This window comes from Calliopsis andreniformis, chromosome 9, assembly GCF_051401765.1.
Source record: "Calliopsis andreniformis isolate RMS-2024a chromosome 9, iyCalAndr_principal, whole genome shotgun sequence".
In the NCBI taxonomy this organism is placed as follows: domain Eukaryota; kingdom Metazoa; phylum Arthropoda; class Insecta; order Hymenoptera; family Andrenidae; genus Calliopsis; species Calliopsis andreniformis.
In genome coordinates this window covers 13,049,091-13,072,590 of record NC_135070.1, presented here as the reverse complement: position 1 = coordinate 13,072,590, position 23,500 = coordinate 13,049,091, and the positions used below count along the sequence as shown (strand labels likewise).

General features: G+C 39.8%; 1 protein-coding gene across 1 annotated transcript; it reads left to right on the top strand.

The window, feature by feature from the left end:
• Positions 1-17,507: 17,507 nt before the first annotated feature.
• LOC143182838 (proclotting enzyme) lies at positions 17,508-23,140 on the top strand. Its single transcript, XM_076384113.1, has 9 exons — positions 17,508-17,991; positions 18,485-18,529; positions 19,302-19,553; positions 21,176-21,261; positions 21,351-21,436; positions 22,147-22,296; positions 22,377-22,513; positions 22,584-22,741; positions 22,978-23,140. Exons 1-9 carry the CDS (start codon positions 17,508-17,510, stop codon positions 23,134-23,136), a joined length of 1,557 nt encoding a protein of 518 aa, XP_076240228.1. The 3' UTR covers positions 23,137-23,140.
• The last annotated feature ends 360 nt before the right edge of the window (positions 23,141-23,500 follow it).

Sequence of the window (23,500 nt, the reverse complement as noted above, 5' to 3'; positions counted from 1 at the left end):
TACTGAATTCGCCAATATTCACAGGAAAAGTAATTTTTATATCACGCTGGCAATTATACTTGCAAACAGCAAGAAATCACGGTCAAAGAAAGCAACAAGTGTCCCATTTCATTTTCCTAAGAAATTAAGACTCTAATACCAGTAGGTAAAACCAGTATTTAACATCAGAAGCAATTCAACCCCCTCCCACGTTCGACACAGCATCCCGCGAGCTGCAAGGAAAAGTGAATCCTGTCAGAGCCGATCTGCTTGGCGGCTTAGCGAGTCGTTCTCGCAGCGATATCGATTATGAGCGTGCAGGTTCGAGTGTCGAATGCCGATAGGCCAATTAGAAACATCGCCGCGTTCCATTCACTTTCGCCGATGAAAACGAAGAGAGTCAGCCGGTTGCCCGCTATGGGAACGCGTCGAAAGCAACGAAAGTAAGACGACTGAAGGTGCTACGGAGGGCTGAAAGAAGAGTTTTCGCGACGTGCCTTGGAAGAGATGCATTCTAGTCTAGAACCTGGTCCACCAGTTCGTTGGAAGGTGTATCAGGGCTGTGGAGCCAGCTGGAGCAGGTTGTCGAATCACCCTCGATAGGAGACAATGCTGCGTATCGATTAGAAAGTTGCACGACACGCATATCGGTGCATAGAGACGACCATTGCGCTAGGAGCACGCTGTCGAGTACTTGAGAAAGGTAAGGTTCCAGTCGACTGCAATTATTGATCTCCTTTCCTGCGAAGAGCCTTTTAGAGGATTCCATGTTCTGGTAATTGAAAGCATGTTTTTGGAATTGAATTTGTTTCATCTCGAAGTCAACATTCTTTTTTTTTTCAATATTATTTACTAGATATAAATGTCAGTTTAAATTTCAGGTATTTAATAGAAACTTTTGATTAAGCATTGACTTGTTTACTTTAATTTAGTGTAGTAGTAATTACTCGTTCCAGAGTATATTTGCAGACGTTCAGAGCAAACTATTTACTTTTCAATTTCTCCTAAACTGCTGAATAACGCTTAACATGGGCCATAACTTAATTCTCTCGCGTTTCTAGCTTTTACTCTCGAGCCGGGTATCGTAACTTTTACAAATTTCACTTTGACTTTTAGATTACGTAAGAATTTGTTATCTCCAGGCTCGTTAGGATTACAATTTAGCACTTTCAGCGCTCGTGCATCGCATACAAAGTGTTCCTGTGAGAAATTCGCTTGAAATTTGTTGTAGAAGAGTATCGGAATCTCTTCTGAAGATCTCTTATCAAAGAGTCGTGAGTTCGCGACGGGAGAGAGATTAGCGGGAGCCTGTGATTGCCAGATCGAGCGGGCAAGGTCTTCAAAAGACCGCTTAATTCTATTTGGGACCTACTTTTGAGTCAGCCCAGAGGAGAAAGTAAGAGAAGCGGCCGATGGAGTGACGGCGGTCGCGTGCTTGAGAAAGTAAAGTCTCGTTCACACGTAAGAACAGCCAGCGCGTTTTTACACGCGCTTTACACTCACACATTACGCCCGAATAGGATTGCGATTACCACATTTTAATTTTCTTGGGATTTCTGGGTCAAGGAACGAAGCCCATCACATTTTTCAGCCTGGAAAGTAGACTGAAAACATAATGAAGCAGCTCGTTTTGTCTTGTCGCGTTAATTGCTTTGTTTAAATGGATAATTGTTGCTTTCTTTTGTCTAAGTACGCATTCTAAACATATGATTGTACATACGAGTAAAAAAGGGATAGCAGATGTTACAAGCGGTGAAAAATGTGCTTAATAGACACTGGATGAATTTTGAAAATATTAATTGTCAAATAAAATTTGAGTAGCATTTATACACAAGTAATTAAAAATATTTTTAATAAGAGCAATTACTATCGTGAGTTCTTATTAATCGTGCAATTTTGTTTTAATATAAGTGGAGTGTACTGCAATCAGCAGAGAGAGATTTTATTTTTTAAATTCTCTCCATGGTTGTTTCATAAAATTGAATGTTACAGTTGTAAAGTAAAAACAAGAATATAAAGGCTAGTGAAATATATTTTTGGTGTTTTAATTCTTCCTTTTATAACGTCAACAATTAAGGAAAAAGAATGTACAACGAGATTAAACTCTAAACATTTAAAAATAATAAAAAAGGACAAGAATGTTGAAATATTGCAAAAATTGTGGGATTTCGAAGAACCACAAAAAGCGCAGAAAAAACCAAATAGCGATTTGCAAGGATTCAAAAAAAAACCACAGAAGCTTTAAAACGAGTAAAATCAACTCGAAAAAATCAAATTTCGATTGAAATTACGAAATTCAAACTTGTTCATGATTTACACGATTTGTTATAAATTTTTTATAAAAAATGATTAAATTATTCCTTTCTAAATATACCTACTACCTCTTTGACTGTGCTGTCCATGATTCATGCAAGATCAATCAAATTAATATAATTTACAGTTAATTACACAGGAATTAATTTACATTACGTTTCAGACCAATTATTTATAATAAACCCGATTAAATTTATGTTACGAAAATTTTAGCATGAATTAATTTTCCAAATTGTAATCTGGACATATTAATGACGTAAAATCAAAGTACACATAATTACATATTTCAAATTGCAATGTTAGTATCATAGTTGTGACTTTCGCATCATCGATATCGATCAGAATAAAAGTATGCCTTACTTAGCCTCAATATTCTTTGTTGAGCCACTGTTTGGTACTGGCATTCATTACGTCGCAATTAATTCCGCTTGCGTTGATGCAAATCGAAAATAATATTATTGCAACGCAACATATTCGTTCGCGTATGACATCATTTCTGATGACATGTAATGTCATAGCGATTTGTTTTCACTTTTTTTTCGTGATGTCACCCCAAAACGTGACGATCATACTTTCTCCCTCGAACTTCCTAAGTTCTCGTCGTGTTATCATGCAAAAATTAACGATTCCTGTCGCGACAAGGTGCAGCTAGCATGGCGAGAAGTCCAGCTGCATAGAATTAGAGATAGCGGGTGCTTTCGATGGAAGAAAGTTTCTAGATACTATGCAAACAAGCATTAACAAATAAAATAATATTCCATAATGCACATCGTATGGAAATGAGTGTTCTAGTATTGTAAATTAAGTTCGTTTCTTTGCCGAGTAGAATAATAAAACTAGTTAGGTGTTCGAATGAAATCACGTACATCGATAGAAAGTAGATAAACAAAATGCTAATAAAACATAGTATTACACTTTCAACAGCACAAAGCTTGAACTATTTTTTAACAAGATATTTTCAAACAAAATATCTACTATTCACATTTCGAGTTCTATCTGCAGTGGGGATAGATTTATCATTGTGCCAGATTTCGCGCGTTAATCGTTCAGTATTGTGTTTGTGGAAAATGAACGTGATTATAGTGGGCGGTTTGCAAAATCGACTGCTTGGGTTCGAATTCGAAAGTTTTAATCGTATGAACAGCAAATCGACGTTCATTGGAAACTGTAACTGGTAGCATCGGTTAACGAACCGCAATTATGGCGAGATTGTACTTTCCGTGGCTACGCGACATCCCCAACCTGGTGTGAATACGTTTCGTTATCATTTCGCACGCGCATGCATATGCAGATCGTCGATTTTGCGGAATTCGTATACGAGCGACCTACGCTTATTACGACTTGATTGTCCCTGGCTGAAGTTCGGGATTAACCCTTTGCAGTTTTATTTTTTGTGATAGGTGGGTGGTTGCCAGGTCCAATTTGTATTACGAAATTTAATAAATAGAGCAGTGGTCATTGAAATTGCACTAATTTTATATGTCATCAAAAATAAAAAACTAGAAACTATAAGAGTAGATAGTATTGAAGGTTGCTAAAAAAATTTTTAATTAAAATTAATATCAATCGTAAAGAATTAACTTCGTCTCTTCATTTTCCTTTAAAAGTGTAAGAGAAAAAGCTAGCAATCAAGCGAAAAGAAAACTAAAAATGCGATCGTGATTGAATATGGTAATGTTAAAAGGATATTATAGGCAATTAGGAGATAATGAGAATGCAATTAGAAACGAGATTGATTAAATTAGTACCTGGTCTAACAAACTATGCTGGTATCTTATGGACACTCAAAGAAGTAATAGCAGATCGTTTATCTGATATTTTTCGACTATAATTTTCTGAAGAGAATAATGAAAGGAAGGTGGAACGAGAATGTTCTTCTCTGTTATTAACCATTCCACGTTATTTAATTTTGCTATTCGTGGTAAGGATGAATTTCACAGAAGATGGAGATCTCTGGCAAGGTTCGAACAATTTATCACGCTTTACTAGGGCAAAGTTTTCGTACTTGGTGAACGTTTATTCGGCGCGTGCTCGAAGGAAATATTGGACTTTCCAGTCCATGGAGAAAGCTATGCTCTAACGACTCTAAGGCGGGTTGCCGCAGACTCGTCTAGATAAATAAAAGGTGCAGCAGCGATGATCCAGCAGCGATGTTGCTTCTGCGTGCCATGCTCTTTCGACCCAGTTTTTTCTCCTCGCGTGCAGCGATTCAGTTCAAACGCTGGATGTATCATTAGCTGTTTAATGCTAACACTCTCGGTCTTAAATATCGTGGATCATTAGACATACCGCAAGATTTGAGAAGTTTAATAATCAATCTCGAAAAGTATGTGAATTCTGTATTTGTTACAACAAATGTAAAAGATTCACGATGTGAATTGCAATTGAAGATTGAAGAATTAAAATTATGTATTTCAGCTTTGCGATTATAAAATTAATTTATGAAAATATAATAAAATTCAAGTGTTTTCGACTATTAAACTAGGAAAACCCTTAAAATATAAATGTACAGACGAGTGGAATGGTAAGTAATATAGTATATGCCAGATGTAGGACGCAACAAACTTACCATTCATATTCGTATTTTGATGTACGTGCAGCTTTTATAAATTTTTGAATGGTATGACCATCATACTGGATATATCTCCACACTACTGGATATTCATTTCTGTGCGCATTTGGCCTATGAAAGACTTAGACAGTGAAATCAATTCCCAGTATGTCATGCAATCATATTGATTTTTTCTTAGAATGGACTTATTATTAGTCCTTTAAGCCCTTAATGCCCCTACACACGCCCCTGGCATATGCAATCGCGACTGACTAGTAGATTCATGCCAGTACACGACAGACACGGTTCCTACTCATATATCGCAAAGATACTTGTAGACATTATCATTAAAAATGAAGGAAATATTATACAATACTTTGAATTCATAAGTTTGTACAAATTATAGGAAATATAGCTTTTTTAGTAGTTTTTTTCTTTATTATATTGTCATATCTAATTATACTTGTGTATCTACATTCTGATCTTATCCTGCGTTATTTTTCTTGCATATAATACAGTCAGATACCTGTTAATTTAATAAACAAATAAATATAATGACACATCTCCAAGGAAAGTTCGTAGCAGCGAGACGTCGACCCACTGGACAGGAGGAGGAAGAGGGGACAGAAAACGACCAATTCAAATAAGTCTAATTATGCATCGAACGTCGTTCTGCGGCCGTGACGCTACTTTCGTTTTCATCCTACAATGGAATTTCTATGAATCGTGCATTTTCGATGAACAAATGCAATTACAGAGAAAGAATGTATCGTCATGCACAATTTTCATCGTGGAATTTTTCGCATCGCTGAAGACTGATGGGTCTGCGATCCGATTTGTTTCTGAACATCATTGTTGCGTTAGATAACTGGAAAACAGCGTAAGATGTAATTACTGGGGAAATCTGATCCAAGAAAATGGAGTTGATGAGTCTCGTTTAAGTGGAGTAACAAGGGTTAACAAAAAGAGAAATATGTGATTTGTTAAAAACTCATTGACGTCATGGAATCTAAGGATAAGATGTCTTCCAATTTTTATGCAATTTTGCAGTTTTATGGTGTAGATTAAAATAGTAAACACAAAGTTACTTTTATGTGGCTACGATAACTCAAGTTTAAATGGTCAAATAGAAGAATGATACGTAGCACGTTATCAGTGATAGAACTATGTATTCTATTGTAGTTTTACGTATTTTAATAGTGCAATTCGGGAAGATATATAGATACTATATAACGTAGTGAATGCGAACTACATTGTGTAAAATGTAGCACACGTTTGTAATCTCAACTTAAGTAGAGTACTAGCATTTAATGACATGAAACTAAGACGAGAAAAACAGACGAATAATTAACTCATTTCCTCATAAATCCTGTAAGTGTGACCTTAACCTGAGAACATCTAAACGTAGAAACCTCTATTCAATTGTTCCACAGGTATTCAGTTCTTCATGGAACAATATACCACAGACGAGAAAACAATAGCGCATAGAAGTGACACGTCGAAAATATCATACATTTCACCTTCGTAATTATTGCAAAATTAGACCAACCTAAGTGTCTTGTGAAAAAACAGACCAGGAACTCATGAATAGACTTTTTAATTCTAAATCACTTTTTACTACCAGAAATTACAATTTATATGAAATATATTTTTAGCAATTCTTGGAACCATATTATTACTTGCAAACACTGGTTCTGAAAGGTTTCAATTTTCACCACGAAATCAAAACTAATTTTGCCTGTCTTTAAAATTTAATAGCAAATGTGAAAAGCGAAACGATGGAAAGATACAGACTTGAAACCAGCGAAAGAGGACAGCGGATAAGGTACTGGCAGAAATATTGTCGTAGGCGCAGCACGTTGCCTAGAATTTTTATCTAGAGACGCTTTCGCTCAGTCCGTTTTGAACAGCGTCACCTAAATTTACAACTTCCTTCCCGCGGAACGCTCTTACTTTCTTCATCGATACGTTCCCTCTCGTAACACGTGTTGTCACGTAACATGCTTGTCTACGACAGCGCTTGAATTCATTGAAAATTTGCACCATCATGGAGTTTGAACTATTTGATAATTGGCGATGCTCAGCAGCCTGAGTTCTTGATAAATATGTAATATTAGAACACCCTGGCCATTCTACATCACAACGTCCATTCCTGTCCTACAACTTTGTGGACGAAACGCATTGAACTAACTGTACTACAATGATAAAGTGCTAGAAAGAATTCATCGATAATCAAGCGATATTACGAACTATCCACTCATGTCATACTTTCATACGCGTGTTTCAAGAGAGTGACAACAGCATACATTAAACGTCATTATCGTTATTATCATTTTACGTACCTTTTGCGACATTCTACTTTAGAAGACTAATTAGTTGCATGATTGACATTTCAACTGACACATATATGTATGATTCAGTGATCCTAAGTTTAAGTAGATCTGCTTTTTCATTAATTTTATCTGCATTTAATAACATGCCACATCTTCTAGTCATTTCTATTGAACTCAAGTTTTTAATAACATCGTTCATAACCATGTAAATTAATATGAATGGTAATCGCTGAAAAAAGTTTGTTACTCATTCATGAATGGTATGGTAGCTGCGATGTTAAATCATGCGTTACAGACTCGGATCTTACAGCAGCGTGATTTATACTTCCCTGTTGTCTACTCATTTTATTATATCGTATAAGAAATTTATAGTAGATATTATTAGAATTGTAAGTTTCTCTTGTGAACACTCAATAGCAGAAAACAGGAAGCATTCCTTTCCATCGAAAAACTCTTCATCGCGACGTGATTAGACTGTAATCAAACTCAACGTCGCTAGAATTAATTAGAGAGTAATTATCGAGCTCCTGAATGAGCATGCTAGAATACCGTGAATTCTGACCATTGTCGTAACAATTCCACATACATGCCGGTCCTTGAGCAGCTGTATCACCAAAACGGATGTGAACGTTCCGACGACATTACGTGTGAGAAAATATTTGCACAAGGATATTACGAGAGCACGAGTGACACACGCGTCAATCGCTGGAGGATAGATCTCTAAATAGACCATATCTTGACTCGTTTGTAATCGATAAAGTTACGAAATTTGTCGATGTTCTGGGTCGACTGTGATTATTGGTGGACGAAATCGACATGTTGATAGGGTTTCAACTACTGTTACTGAAAACTATGCAAAGTGTTTGATGATGGGTGTTAGAAATTTTCAAGAATGATTCTACAAATCAAAATAGGACGAAGATCAAGCATCACGAAATTGCATTTGAAGCTTCATTTCCAAGTTACTTCGTTTCCGAGTCGTTGAAGGTACACCTAAAATGCGTCTGACATGTGTCTTACTTTGAGACTCATTCTACTTCCGGCGTGCATTAGCTGGCCCAGGCGCGGCGAGGTTAGTAGAATAAGACAGTCGAATATATCTAGTCAGACACGCTTCATGGGTATTCCATGCGTTCTTTCAACTATTAATATTCCACCATTCTTTATTTTTAAGGCTTTTGTCTTCTGAGTTGCTTCATTTTAGATTCTATTTCATAATGTTCTTTCTTTTCTTGTTCTTTTCCCTTCGTTTTATCTGTACTCTTCTTCTTCTCTTTTGTTCTTTTGTAATTACAGGACCTTCGCCCGTGAAACAAAGGAATAAATAAATAATGACTAGTCTCGTAACTAGTGCATTGTGAGTTTCTCAGGAAATTGTTCTAAGTGTAAACCCATCCCATTTAATACACTCCATTAGACATAATAGCGAAAATTAGAAATAGGAAGCCCGTCGAAGATGTTGCTCACAATTTTCGACTTTCTCGCAAGTAATCCATCAGTTTCTCCAATGAAGAGGATAAAGAAAGAGGGACGAAGGATTTTCGATCTTGAGTTGCGTGAGATTTGGAAGGTGAAGTTTGCCGAAAACGTGTCCCCTCTTCTGGCTATCGATTTGTCATGCACTTTCACCGACGCTTAAATAATAATTCGTGGTGTAACCATATTTTGGAGCACGGGCATCGTCGGTTCCAAGCAGCGAGAGTGTTCCAGATAAAATGTTTTCGCAACGGATGAACCCTGTCCTCTTGAATACGCTTCCCAGTGGATTCACGAGACTTTCCAATTGGTCACATCCGGATCGATTAGACATGGATGCCTCCCCCGAGTTCTTTGATTCGATCTCCTGACGATCCTGCTTCCTCAGGTTTCTCTTCATGCTTCTGTTCAGAGGCACAATGGCTCGCATTTGTTCTTTTTCTGGAATTAACGGTCGTTGTTAATTGTCTTAAATCGCTTCCTAGCTGCTTGAAGGAGCGAGCAAACAGTGTAAAATTACTGTCGAAACGGGAAGGGGGCTCCTCTTTCGTAACTAGTTCGCAAAAGAGGAGAGAAGATCTTTTTCGAGTGAAATTTCAGGCATTTCAGGAGGAAACAGTACCATTTACCTCTTTTACATTACTTTAAGAAATTAAGTCATAGTGAAGTTCTAAAATCGCTAAGTATAGACAGTGGAGGATAAAGAAAATGTTCCTGAGCTTCTTTTTTTATATTTGTTGCGGCATTTAAACTTGAAAGTTTTGTGGGAGAAACCTCACCGCGTCAGAAAATTTAAGTAACTCCACAAAGCATAGGAGGAAGCAGAAAGAGCAGCGTGCTAGAAGATTGGGTCGTTCAATGGGTTATCTAGCGAGTCGTTTACTCACTCCGTTAACAATTTAATGAGAAACTTTCCACCTACAAGGCAAATAATTCAAACTTCTTCTTCTGCAAATTCTCCTTCTGTGAAATACAAACACGACGCTTGGGATGAACTGAAAATTTCTTTCAGCCTCTAAGTGTTTCCATTCATCTGTTACTTTATTTTATTTCTTCCTAGTTCTATCCTATATCTTCAAAATGCATTAAAAACATAAAAATATTTTAATTACTACAAATTATTTCGAAAGAAATCGAATGATTTAATGCACCTAGGTTCTTTTATATTTTTTGTGTCAACATCAACATTAAGTTTCCCCTATGACTAGACTCGTTTTATTTAATCTGGAGGAGCGTTAATGTGCCCAGATAACACGTTTCCCTCGATTAATAGCTTAAACGATGAATTAACGTACTCGAGTGAAAAAGAAGAAAACGCCACGCGCCTCCAATCGAAGGACGATCGTATTCTTCCGACCAGTCGATTTTCTCGTTCAAAGAGACAGAGAGAAGACTCGGGCAGTCGGTGTCGAGCGGGTGGGGGACATACGAGAGAGTTTTACCTACCGAAATGAAACTTCTCGCCGGAGAAAGTGAGAGCCGACGTAGCGGACGGCGGGCATCGACGAGTAGGCGACCAGGGCTCCTCGAGACGAGAGGATAGAGACATGGTGCAAGCCCTCCATCGCGTGGATCTTCCTCACCCTTCGAAGAAATCCTCCGGTTGATCGCGTTCGAGGATTTTGTGTAATCGTCTGACACTAGAAACAAGAAGAAACGTCTTGGATCGACTACTCACGATGAAGAAACTCGGACTAGTGAACGTCGAATAGTATTGAATTGGAATTGAAGGTTCGAAGAGGGTATAATATTACATCTAAGGGAGGATTCAAAAGAGGATATTTTTCTTTTGCTGAAAGGAGTAAGGGCTATCGTTGTCGAGGGAAGGAACACAGTCACGTGTGAAGAAGATCGCTCGAGGAAACATGAAACGAGGCTTTGGTGACCGTGGTGACATGTTTGGACCTTTCAATCGTGATGAATAGATAGGAGATCGTCGTGGGTGTCGCGAAAATTCTTGTGAAAACCGCGATAGAGAAGCGATTCGATATTTGGTGTTCGTTGTGTTATGGTGGTAAGGACTGTTCAGGGTAGGCGCGGAAGAAAAAGAGAAAGAAGAAAAGACGGTGGTGAGGGTGGAAAGATCCGTGCTGGTTGTTCTTGCTGAGGGTGTGAGAGGGAAGAACACGTAGGGACTGCTAGACGAAGTTTGCAGGGATAGGACTACTTTGGTTCGAGAAATCGGTAAGCAGAATAAGAAGTATAAGAATAGTTGCAATTTTTAATATATTATTCTTTCAATACCAAAACTATCAACTACTAACATATCTCTATTTAGTTTTACTGGAGCGCCAAAATGACAAATTTTTTAAAAAATATGTAATCCAAATTAAGGGTATAATATTTATTTATTTTTATAGATTTTTTATTAGAATATTTCTAAAAAAAATCGTACTTGACAGATACTCAAAAAATTCAATATTCCTAATTTTTAGAGAAAAGTATTGTAACACAGAATTACAATTTTATTAAAAAATTAACAAATAGAGAGTTTTGGATCTTTAACAAAACTGAATTTAGAGAATCTTCATGGTTTTTTAAGACTAATTTATTTCATGCGTATTTAAAATATATTTTGTACATGATTTTTTTACTGCAAACGACACTCTTTCCATCTGAACAATAGAAGATAATTAGAACAGTATTTTCTAATTAATCTAGATGGTAATAGCGATACTGTTGAATAAAGTGTTCCAAACGTTCATGAAATAAAGAAGAGACAAGCGTACGACTGTGATTCGAAAATGATAAAACGCTACACGAGGTTCCTGCGAAAGAGATTGTAATACAATAGCCGGGCGATGGCCACTGGAAAAATCGAGTGAAAGTGAGAAGGTCTGGATCAGCTTTTGAAAGAAAGCCTATCTCCCAGCTGTCCATCAGACAAAACACCATCCACGAGGCAGCTCGTAGGCAAATGAAACTAAATAGTGATTTTAATGCTCGGTCGAAGTGGCTATTGCGAGCAAATCGTCGGTCTTTTCCGCAACCTTCGCTGCAATTCGACTCTTTGTGGGTGGAAAATTAATGGACAGAAACGTACTACAGTTTAACGGGGTCGTATTACCGTTTTAATAATCGTTCCTGCGTGATGCATCCATCGCGTAACAAAATCGTCCGATTTTTGTTATCGGAGGTAATTCGACCGACTAACTTTACCTTGCTATGAAATTATCGAACGAATATTTTGTTATTCGTTACCTCACAAAGGAGAGAAAAAAACGTGTTTCATCATGAAGCAATGGGAAGTGGTTTACTGGATAAAAAAATTTATGAATTATTGAATTTTTATTAAAGAATATTTTTGTATCGAAATTGGAAGGTTTCATAAAATATCAAAGAGATACAAAAAACCTTTAGATACTACAAGAAATCATTATTCGAGAAATCAGAGGACGAAAGGCAGATAGAAGTGTGACTTCTCGGCTGGACAATGGCTCGTGGCCATCGAGATGTTCAACTTTCCGACCTCGTAGCCAGTGAAAGTACTTCCGTTCTTTTCCAAAACGAGACGAGCAAGGGGACGATCATTAAGGATGCACGCTTCGGTACCGTTCCACGGATTGCCTAAACACCACTCCTCGTTTACGTAACAGCATTCGATAGAAGTTTGAAGAGAAACGTGTCGCCAGAGAGTCGCCTCGCACGCTCCTACGCTTTCTTCCTTCTTCCGAATATCAAACACCAACATATCAGCCGTTTCGATCGATCCACGCAGATACTGAAAATCCAATTATGAATGCCAGCTCGTAGTCTGTCATTAAACGCCTGCCTCGTTCAGCTTCCCGGCAAGCTCTATCGCGATTCATGAATATTCAACGGAATCGCGCGAGCGCGTTACTCCGTTCGACACACTTTTTCTTTATTTTCATTCCGTTGCTTGGATTACGCTGTTTACGAGCGAATTAATTTCTCCTAGAAAGTAACAATGCAGATCGTACCGCGCTCGAACGCCACTGGAATTGTTCTCTTTGGAAAGACGAGAAGGGAGGGCGATATCGCTCGTCGGAAGAGGGAAGAGAGAGGAGCGGTTGAAGAAGCGAAGGAAGAAGAGAATCAGCAGTGGGAAACCGATGAAGAAACGAAAGAAACGGGCAACTGGAAAGAGAAAAAATTCGTTACACAATGGAAAGTGTTCGTCATGAAAGGGTATCGGTGAACTAGACCGCGAAGAAGCGTAGCTCTTTCAAGGCCACGAAGAAAGAGCAGAAGCTGTGACGTTCAAATTTCTTCGAACCGGTTTCCTTCGAAAGGTGGAACGCGTGCTCGCGCGTATCCACTGCAAACATATGCGCTCTGGGACCACCATGGACGCAAAAGAGCGTTTTCAACGAAAACCAGGAGAACAAAAATTACGCGCACGGCTTCCGTTTTCGGAGCTCGACTGTGTCGAAGTGCCCTCACTTTCCTGCCAAGCACTCTTTGTTGCTTCGCTTTCTTTAACTTAGCAGAAGCTGCGAATTAACCTGGTCTTTATTAATTTTGAGGAAATTCGAGTATTATTAATCAATGTAAACAAGAGCACCATAAGCATGATTCTTCTCTTTGCTCATGAGGATTCCTCTACTTCTATTTCTTTGAGGTCCCCAATAAACTCACAAAGTTTAAAAATAATCGAAATTTTCGGGTTGCCCAATGTCCCTTATTATCCAGCTTTTAGACTGTGTCAGAGCATCCATCGCTTTGCGCTGCACGTTTCCGATTAAAATTCCGTGAACGGGTACTTCCTCCGACGATTTCGATCGGCGAAGGTCGATGGGGGCCGCCACGGTTTCCTGCCGGTAGAAAACAAAATTTCACGCGCGTACTCTTCTCATTTTGGCTTTTTCTCGGTTTGCTTTCGGCGAAAGTAAACGGGCGTCGCGTCGGCCGTGCGCGTTGCAGAGAAAGTAATGGGGATCGCGCGCTCTTAATGTCGGTTCACATGGAATTCGGGGTATGGACAGTTTGGTGTGGCGCCAATCGAAGGGGATATCGGGCACGTGAACGAAAGAGACGGAGGAAGAAAAGCAACATGGACACGCGTGCACGACGCTGGCACGTACATATGTAGGCTTTCACGAACAGCTGGGATACGAATAGCGTACAATTATGCATGTGGTGTGCGGATCTCGCGGCGTGTGCACGACAGAAGAAACTCGGTACTTTCGAGCATCAGCCTGTGTATGATAGAGCCGAGCTAGTCGCAGGAAGGTGAAAGTTCGCGGCGACGCTCGAGATCCTCTTCCATCGACTGTTTCATCACATTTTTTCGTCCATCGTCACTTTTCCTTCGATCGAGTTCAAAGAACGACGATTTCCTCGACTGGCTTCGTCACGGTTTTATTTAGGATGCTTTCTTGTGCTCTGCCGGGATTGCTGGTTTTGGAGTTGTCTGCGGGAAAGGCATTTGATTTCTTCTGTAGTGGCCGACTAGCAGGGTTTATGGGCCAATTAAATGGACACGATACAGAAACAATAAAAAAAATATTTCTCAGTTGTAAAAGCTTTGGTAATACCTACATAGTTTTATGGTGTGTCTACATATACATTTTTGCTGTCGAGTGATCTATAGTTGTAAACCACTATTTTTCTTAAATTTTCTTGGGAGATTGAAGTTACACAAAATTATAGGTGCGTACTATTCTTTCGACAGTCCTGTCGTCGAATATATTTCTTCGGCAGGCTTTCCAGTTCCTTATAAAAAGGTAGAGATCGAAGACCTATGCAAGAATGTGAAGACACAGTAATTAAATTATCATCATACCATAATAGTATGAAGTAGATTAGCAGAATCAAATTCAGTCAGAAACTGGGATATATTTTCTACCGGGTTTCACTTTTCTTCACTTCTTTCTTGTAATACCTACGCTATGCTCATTTTTCATCTTCGTTTCAATGCTTTCAAGTCATCGACGCGGCTAGATTTTCTAGGGTGCGTTAATACGCTCTCTTAATTTCTCGTTTTGTCGATGATATCGACTCGTACAGAGTCTGAGGAGATCCGAGGAGAAAAAGGTGGAGTTGGAAGAAAAAGAAACATGGTCGATCGGTCGTAACTTCCGGCGGGACGGGTGGCACCGCGTGAACGTGAACTTCACACTGTCGTGCATGCAAGAGGTGCACTTTCACTTCTGCTGGATCTACACTCCAAAGCCAATGACCTACTAACACATCGAGCCGTTCACTTGGTATCACGATGCAGCGCTGGCAAGGACGTTCGACGTCTATTCCCCATCAATTCGACGCCTTTTATTATGGAAAAAAGTGCCTGGCTCGGATCCAACTTCGAAGAAGCCAATTTCGTTCGAAACCCTTCCGTGTCTTCCAGTTGCCCAATTTCTAAAGCCATTAAATTCATACAACTACGACTTTCCACACACATTAAATCATTAAATCAGATTATTACTTTCAAAAGTTCCATTTGTAAATTTATGTTTCTGAAATTCTTAGATTACAATTTATTCTCTACTATATGCCATCTTTGTCATAAAAAACCGAGTTTATGAAAAGAACTAATTTAAATATTGGAGTAGATGTAGTTATATTATTCGGTAATAATTAATTAATTTATACCTTGTCGCTTTATCAACTCTAAGACACCCTGAATCAAGTTTAAAACTAAGACTTTAATGAGCTAACTACATTTTGAATATTTTAATTAAAGATTTTAAACGAAATTGACCTTAATAAATTACTTCCTTCACTTCACCATGTTTCTGGTATTCCATTAGATTCCACTAAGAATTTTCATTAATTTTATTTACAAAGACGTAAATTAATCTTCCCAGTAGCTCTCTAATTAACAGATCATTGACCTTACGTAAATGACGTGGCAGTCAGTGTTAAGTACCAAGGTCTTCCCAGTTCTATCTGATAGTGGCAACCAAACTCTTTCGATTATCACCTTGAATCTATGGCATAATGAAATCTCTGAAATGCACATCGGCATTCAGATGCAACGAAGACCATATCTCCTTGAAAATCCTCACCGCCAGTCGGGTCCCTCGATCACTGGCGAACAATCGAACTTCTTCTCGTCCAGGGATTTTTAATCTATTACGAAACAGCCGTGGCAAGGGCCGTTACGTCGTTAAATTGCCCTGAACGTGGTCGAACTAGCGATTAATGCGGCTGGCACGACGGTTGCCCAATCGACGTTAACTCTTGACGGGCATAAAACTTGCCTAGCGTTTTCACTCCTCTTTAATATCCCCGATAATTGGCCAACACGGATGCTGCCAGGTACCATTATGAATCTCCACGTATAATCGATGCGTTACTCGGTTCCGGGTGAGTCTCGTTTACTTTCACCCGTTACGGTGCGACGTGACGCAAACAACATATTTTCGACGAGAAGGAATCTGTTTGATCGCTTCGGGGAACGATTGTCTTGTATACTTTTCCTGATGACGGTTCTGGAGTTTTTAGGGATATCCCTAACTGTCTAGATATTGTGAGGCATGATACAGTATAGGGGCACACGATCGATAATTTTGTCGATTTGATTAAAGGCTGATCACAGACTGACCAATTCTTCTTTTTCTATCTGATGGATAAAGTTACAATCAATATGTAAAATTCTGATAAGACTGTGGTCAGTTTTTAGTTAGATCGACGAAATTGTCGTGTGTGTCAATTTCTCTGTCAATCAAGAATTAAAAATGCAGACTTTGCCATGACTTCTATGTAGGTCCTCCGTTTGCAGCGTTTAAATTAAGTAGTACTATCCCTTATTAGTCAGACAAAAGATACCACACTTACTTACGCTTACGTTATGAACAAATAGTTCATTCTGACACTAACTTACGAAGAATCTGTGGTATTTAAGCGCTCGAACTCTCCTAGATGTTGAAGCTCCAACGAGCGTGTGACTCGGTCGTGAATCATCGCGTGTTCTATTGTCAGAGCAATTAAAGACGACATCGTTCGACGTATTCGTGTTGAATCGAATTCGTCTGTGTCTGCGTGTTCCGTGGCTCGTTAGCCTTGCTCACGCGACGTTTCCTTCGTGGTTTTCAGAAAATTGATTGTAACGAGCCGAGGAATCGAAGAACGGTCAGCCATGTGGCACGTGAAACTCGTGAATCGAGGTGAAAATCGCTCCGATGAATCGTCAGGTTCGAGAGCACGGCGATACTTGTCTAGAAATCGACGGATCATCGTTAAAGGAGAGGAAAGAGAATTTAATTATCCCGCGTGATGCGATATAATCGCAGCTATTACGGCCCCCGTCTGGTACAATCGGATCGATTTTCCAGCACTCGTTTCGTTTTCCTCCCTCCATCCTACGCCCACGCTGAGGAACCTATACTGTTCACCCTTTCGCCGCGGCACGCTTTATCTGGGAAACTTGTACCTTGTGTTTACTTGGTTTACTCATGCTGGTGATACCAGCAGTCGGCTGCTTCATAGTTTGCACAGCCTAATTGCAAAAGTGTATCGGTGAAATTTTGAGAGAGAAATAATGGCCAGGTGGCTTGGTGTGTAAGAAAAGGGGGTAGAGGAATTTTTGTCTCTGAATTTTAAAAAGACCAACAATCGTTGGGACAATTAATAATATCGAGAAAGGTAGTTTCTGTAATGTGAAAAATGATAAAGGGCGTAGGAGGAAAGGTGACCTTTGAAATTTGCAGTATAAAAAATTGTCGATTGATTCAAGTTTTAAACCATTATAGATTTAATTGGATGAGATTTAAAGAAAGAGTAAAACAAGATATTCAAGATTTCATAGATTAAGAAGATTAAAAATAAGTAGCAAAAGATACTCTAAAATAGTTAATTCAATATTACTTACTCCCTTAAACTCACAAAATGAATTTCAAAACGGAATCCAATCTACATACTGCAACTTGTGCCACTCTTTCAGCCAAACGATGGGTGCAACGAGGTCGTGCCAATGGTTGTTTCTGGGACTAATTCTCGTCATCTCTTCAAGTCGTGCCACGAGTCAAACAGAGATCTCAGGGACGAGCCTCAGCAAACAAGAGTCGATTTTCACTCCCAGTTACGTTGAGACTCGGAGCAACGACGTGAATCGAACAGATTTGGCCCTACATTCTGTTCGTAGACGTCGATACGTCCGTTTCCCAAGTGGTTCAGCTGGATATCTTTTCGAGGGTGGTGGTCCTCCTATCGGGAGGAACATCGGTGCTCCTCCTGCTGTGCGGTTTCCGTCTTGGAGGCAGCATAAATCGCTATGGAGGAGTCCCGTGACAGAATACAGCAGGCCAGTGATGGGCCATCGAACTCCGCGACTAATCTTCCGCGACAATGACTTTCCGCCAGCGGTGGGTGGCAGCGCACCCTCCTTCTTCCAGCAGTCCAACCACTTGCCCGACTTCGAGGAGGACGTCAGAGGTAAGTTATCGCTATTGTGTTTTTCATTACACACTTTCAGTGTTTATTAACATGTACTGTGTCCAGCTTTCTAGCACAACGTGTATTAGGTACTACAGACTGTTTATCGCGTGTGATGCATGGGACAGTGAATGTGTTAATAATAAAGTTGTACGAAATTCCAAAAGTATCGGGTTAAGAATTTTCTTTGGAATTGGGTTGAGTCGGGATTTCTTTTTAAATTGGGTTGAGTCGAGATTTCTTTTCAATTTCTTTTAAATATACGATTTTATTATTTCTATATAATGAATTAAAGTTTAAGAGTTCTTCAAATAGGATTATTGTAAACGATTGCAATTTATGACCCATTAGAAAGTTTGATAAACCACTAATCGCAAGAAAACTCCAGTTTTCCACGAACCAAATAATAAGACAAACTCCACACTTCGCTTCTCTTTCTTTAAGCAAACCTTCATCCCTTTATCATCACCTAAGGGACGCCTTATTGTTTCAGATCATCGAAAGCAAACGCTCGACGATTACCCTAGGTTAGAATCAGGTACGTTCCCCGAGAGCAATCGCTGATCGACGACCCAGAGAACGACAGACCGATGATTCGTGGGTCAGCTGCACCTGACGAAAGCCCGTTTCGCAGAGTGCCTCCGGTCTTTCGCTAATCCAATGAGTGAAACCGACGTTGCATCGCGCCTCTGTATTTCGCATTCGTCGGATAATCGTAAATTAGTCAGTCGCCGGGCGCAATATCCTAGCCAACTGTCGCAACGATTGTGACATCGGTCCTGTTTCCGTCTGCTCGACGATTTCCGTCATCCTGGCCACGACGTTGCGACAGGGAAAACACGAACCATTCATTTCCCCTTTGTCTATACGATTTCGTTAACCCTTATCGCGAACGTATCGGCGACAATCCCGCGAAACCCCATGCAGCAGCGTAGCCCAAGGGCGCTATGCCCATGCTGCCCGATTCGATTACACAGACGTTCGAACCCTCAGCTCGCCTGTCCCTTTTTCGCAAAGTATTCCGAAGCTAGGCTTGGAGTAATCAGACGCCGGTTCGGACGTTCCTTGACGGTCGAGACCGATCGAGAGTGAAAAGGTGCAGTAATTGCGTCGTAAGAGGCTCGAGCTATCGGGATTGAGATTAAATGTAGCCGATGTTTGCATCGGGTGAAATCGCGGAAACGAAACCGGAATCTTCCGTTTTTTCTTCTTGTTCCTCCACTCTGTGGGAAGGGGGGTTGCGGTGATTCGTGACACGAAAGAGCGACGAGAATGAGAAGAGAGAACGAAGTTTGCCCTGTTTTGTGCAGAGTCGCGTCAACAAAATAGACCGCTGTGGAAGGGTGACGATACGTTGTGCGCTGACGGACGAACCTGCGAATTTTTTCTAATGTGCTGGATGTCCGCTGGCCTATTGGACGGCAGTTGCGGCGGCATTATGTTCGCTTGTTGTCAGCGGAGAGAACCGAAAGGTAGCTCTGATTATAACCTGATTGAGGCACCTAGAGATCAGTCTCAGCCGCTTCCGTTGGATACTTACACGGAGACCGCCAATGATGATCGTAAGTCCTTCCTACTGAAGCATGCCATCCAATTCTTGCACTAGCATGATCGAACCACGCTGCCTTCTCCTTTGGGCGCGGTTGACGCTAATTTAAGGAATTAGCCCCTTGTATAGACCAAGAGACGCCCGTCATTTTCCACGTCTTTTTTCTCTCTGTTTTTCTCTCTTATCTTTTCTTAAGCACTATATTTGCACTTTCCTCAGTATGTTCGAAGACGATTCTTCGGTTTCAGATTGATCACTTCCTCCGCAATTGCACTTCTCTCAGCATGTTGGCAGGATGTTATCTTCGTTTTATGCATGTTCTTCATTTCTCAGCATGTTTTTTTTTCACTTTCTCTATTTGCACTGAAGCATGAGACTGTGCACACTAGTGTTCCTTTTTTTTTCCATACGAAGTATTAGATGAGGAATGAGAGAAAATATAAGGAGCAGTTTTATTTAATAAAGTGAGAAGAATTGCGTTTCGTTTTTTATTTATTAATGCTTAACAAGTGGAGTGAAAAGTGCCTGAGGCATAGCAGTCTGTCGAGCAAAAACTTGTATCTGGTTGATCATTAGGAGAGTGTACAGGAACGTCAGAAAGTATTAAGTTGAAGCGACTCGTCATTCAACGATCTTTTAGCATTACTTGAATTAAATGGTAAATGAAAGTGTTTCTGTTGAAAAAAGTCTAGCTCCATTATCCATGAATTAATCGTTTTAATACTTTCTGATAGTAAATTTATACCTGTATATCGAGCCATCGACGAATATTTGCGTCTCAGTTGCTTCTTATCTAAATTATGAAACTTCAATAACTAGAAAGCGAACTTGACTCTTTTTATTTTATTATATAAAATTACCTCTGACATTTTTCCCATTCGAACACTTTGTACATGAAATTCCTTTCCTTTTGAGCACGTATGTGCATGTGAAGCAATTACTTCTCTTTCCCTATTCCCTGTTTCCTCTTAATTAGTATCCTCAAAGATATTTCGATTCACCTAACTTCGTCCTGCTCGCTAATCGATCTTGCATGCTCATCGTGATAACAACGAATCCGTTCTGCACGTCTACGTAGGTTCCCCGTCACGCGAGTCCTCTTGATTTCGTACCTACTTCCGGTTTCTCCAGTTCGCGAGGAAAGAATCCTTCTTCGCCTCCCACAAAAACGGTCTCGATACTCTTTATCGATTTGGTCGATACGTGGAATCAAGTAGGTTCTACTCGACGCGATTAACTTGTAGATTGACTTAACAAGCAAATTTAGTACCTTAAATCGTTCATTTTTTAAAGACCCCATAAAATGACGTTGCGATATTCTTAGACTGTTTAGTGAACGCTTTGCTGAATTACTCCAAGTCTAATTCGGTGATACTAACTTGCACTTCGTAGGACTCGCGACAATCGATTCAAGTAGAATCGTTTAACGTTTGCCACAGCTAGAAATTAACGTCGCGACTTCGATTGAATCGGATAAAAGTATAATTTAGTGCTCGTTTAAGATGTCCGAGACAAACGTTTGAATGCCTGTGTTTCGTTACTAACTCTTCAAGAAATGCCCGCGAATGACATCGCTGCGATAAGTTTGCATGGGTTCCCAGATTTAATGGGGAAACTACATCGTTGTAATTGCAGGCTGCGGGATTCCCGTCTCAAAGCAAACCGCCCAGAGAAGAATTGTCGGCGGTGACGATGCGGGTTTCGGCAGCTTCCCATGGCAGGTCAGGCTTGAATTGAAACAAAATCGATGTCAATGGTTCTGAGACACGTGTATCGCGTTTTAAACAGAGAAAATGTTCTGCTTTCTCAGGCGTACATACGAATCGGGTCCAGTCGATGTGGTGGCACGCTCGTCAATCGTTTCCACGTAGTTACTGCTGGTCACTGCGTAGCCAAGTGAGTAGATGACAAACTTGGAGAAAATCTAATTTATTTTCTACAGTGTTCTCTGCACTCTTAAGAGCATTACACATGTGATGACTGCAAAATTATAGGCAAATAGAAACAATTTTTTGCATAATAAATGCATACAAAGTGTTCGATTAATGGTAAGGGAAAATTGAAAGTGATTCTAGATATCCAGACAAGACGAAAAGTAAAAGTAACAAAATTGTGGTTGAGTCTCTACCCGCTAATTATAAGCATTTAAAAAGAAAAGCAATGACTACCGACACACCTCACGCAGGTGCAGTGGGATTCTGCAATGCTCGACCCGCATAGTGGCTATGATATGTACCTAATTACTACTCTCCATGACCTAATCACTGCGACTAGCTCCACGCTGATAATGGTGTCGTTGGATTTGTCCAGTTTTAAGCAGATTTTTAAACACTCCTAATTAAAAAATCAAGGCTCCATTGCAATTTCGTAATTCTTTATTTTCGTCTTATTCTGACGATTAGTAATGTTAAATTAAGAATTAATATATTTGTGTAAGTATGTACCTAAGAAAACGTATTTAAAAAATAGGTTTCCTAAAATTTTTTAATTAATTTTAACAGTGATAATAAGAACCAACAAGCTACAGTAGAATACTATTATTTTATCCTGTTAGTAAAATAAAATCATTTTTTTAACTATAGGAATTTATTAAAAAATTGATTTATTCTGGCTATCAGGGCATCAGCTCGTCAAGTCCAAGTCACCCTCGGCGATTACGTGGTTAATGCTGCTAGCGAATCCCTGCCAGCTTATACTTTTGGTGTCAGGGAGATTCGTGTTCATCCCTACTTCAAATTTACCCCACAGGCCGATAGGTACCAATCGCCAATACGTAAAGCCAACAGTGGAACAAATTTGCTCAGTGAAAGCTAATTACCGAAAATTAATTATTCAGGTTCGACGTGGCGGTTCTTCGACTGGATCGACCAGTGCACTATATGGCTCACATTGCACCAATTTGTTTGCCAGAAAAAAATGAGGATTTCCTGGGGCAGTACGGTTGGGCTGCAGGATGGGGTGCGCTGCAGGCTGGTAAATATAATTTTTATTCGTAGAATCTATTTCTCTTACCGAACGATCTCAAATATTTTGAAATAAATAGGATCCAGATTGCGCCCGAAGACGCTTCAAGCAGTGGACGTACCTGTGATAGACAATCGAGTGTGCGAGAGGTGGCATCGTTCGAACGGTATCAACGTTGTCATCTATGACGAGATGATGTGCGCTGGCTACCGTGGAGGTGGTAAAGATTCCTGTCAAGTGAGTTCTGAGTTTTCCACTGGTGGTACATCAACTTTTTTTAGTTCAAAATTAATCTTTTCGAAAACCAACATGATATTAAAAAATTGAACTCTATATTTTCGACTTATTTTCTCATGTAGAATTATCCAGTTTCTGCTAGTACCACCAATTCTTGGTCATCCTGTATTAGCAATGTAAAAGAGAGATTTATAGTACTGCTAAAATTGGTGCTACAGAATTTCTCATTTCCCTAGGGTGACAGTGGCGGACCACTGATGCTAGAGAAGACAGGACGATGGTACCTGATCGGTATCGTTTCGGCAGGTTACTCCTGCGCTCAGCCAGGTCAGCCAGGCATCTACCATCGCGTGGCAAAGACAGTCGATTGGATAACATACGTTATCAACTCGTAGCGAAGTGAAATTCAGAAGTAGAGGCTGTTCTCTGTACGCTGGAAACTTTGCATGAAACAAAGTTTGTGACACGATATCTGATAAGGTCTCTAACACGCTCGCGAGTGGCCAGAAAAGGAATAGAGAAGCGTTCCCGAGAATCTGGCTGGATAACATTAGACATAGAGAAGTTGGCCATTCCATATTCGATGGACGCAAATATGCAGCAATGTGACGTATAAAGAAGTGCTTTCGAATAGCAGATAGACATTTCTTTTCTAAAGAGGGATTGTTAAGAAGCATACTGCGCATCGATTTTAATTATATATTGTTTTAACACAGAGAGATGATGCGTGTAACTTGTACGTTTAACCGCGGCTTGTGA

Coding starts and splice junctions, on each gene's coding strand:
- LOC143182838 (XM_076384113.1), top strand. CDS start 17,508: ATGGGTGCAACGAGGTCGTGCCAATGGTTGTTTCTGGGACTAATTCTC. Junction 21,262..21,350: donor TCGGCAGCTTCCCATGGCAG/GTCAGGCTTGAA, acceptor CTGCTTTCTCAG/GCGTACATACGAATCGGGTC. Junction 22,742..22,977: donor GTGGTAAAGATTCCTGTCAA/GTGAGTTCTGAG, acceptor TCATTTCCCTAG/GGTGACAGTGGCGGACCACT.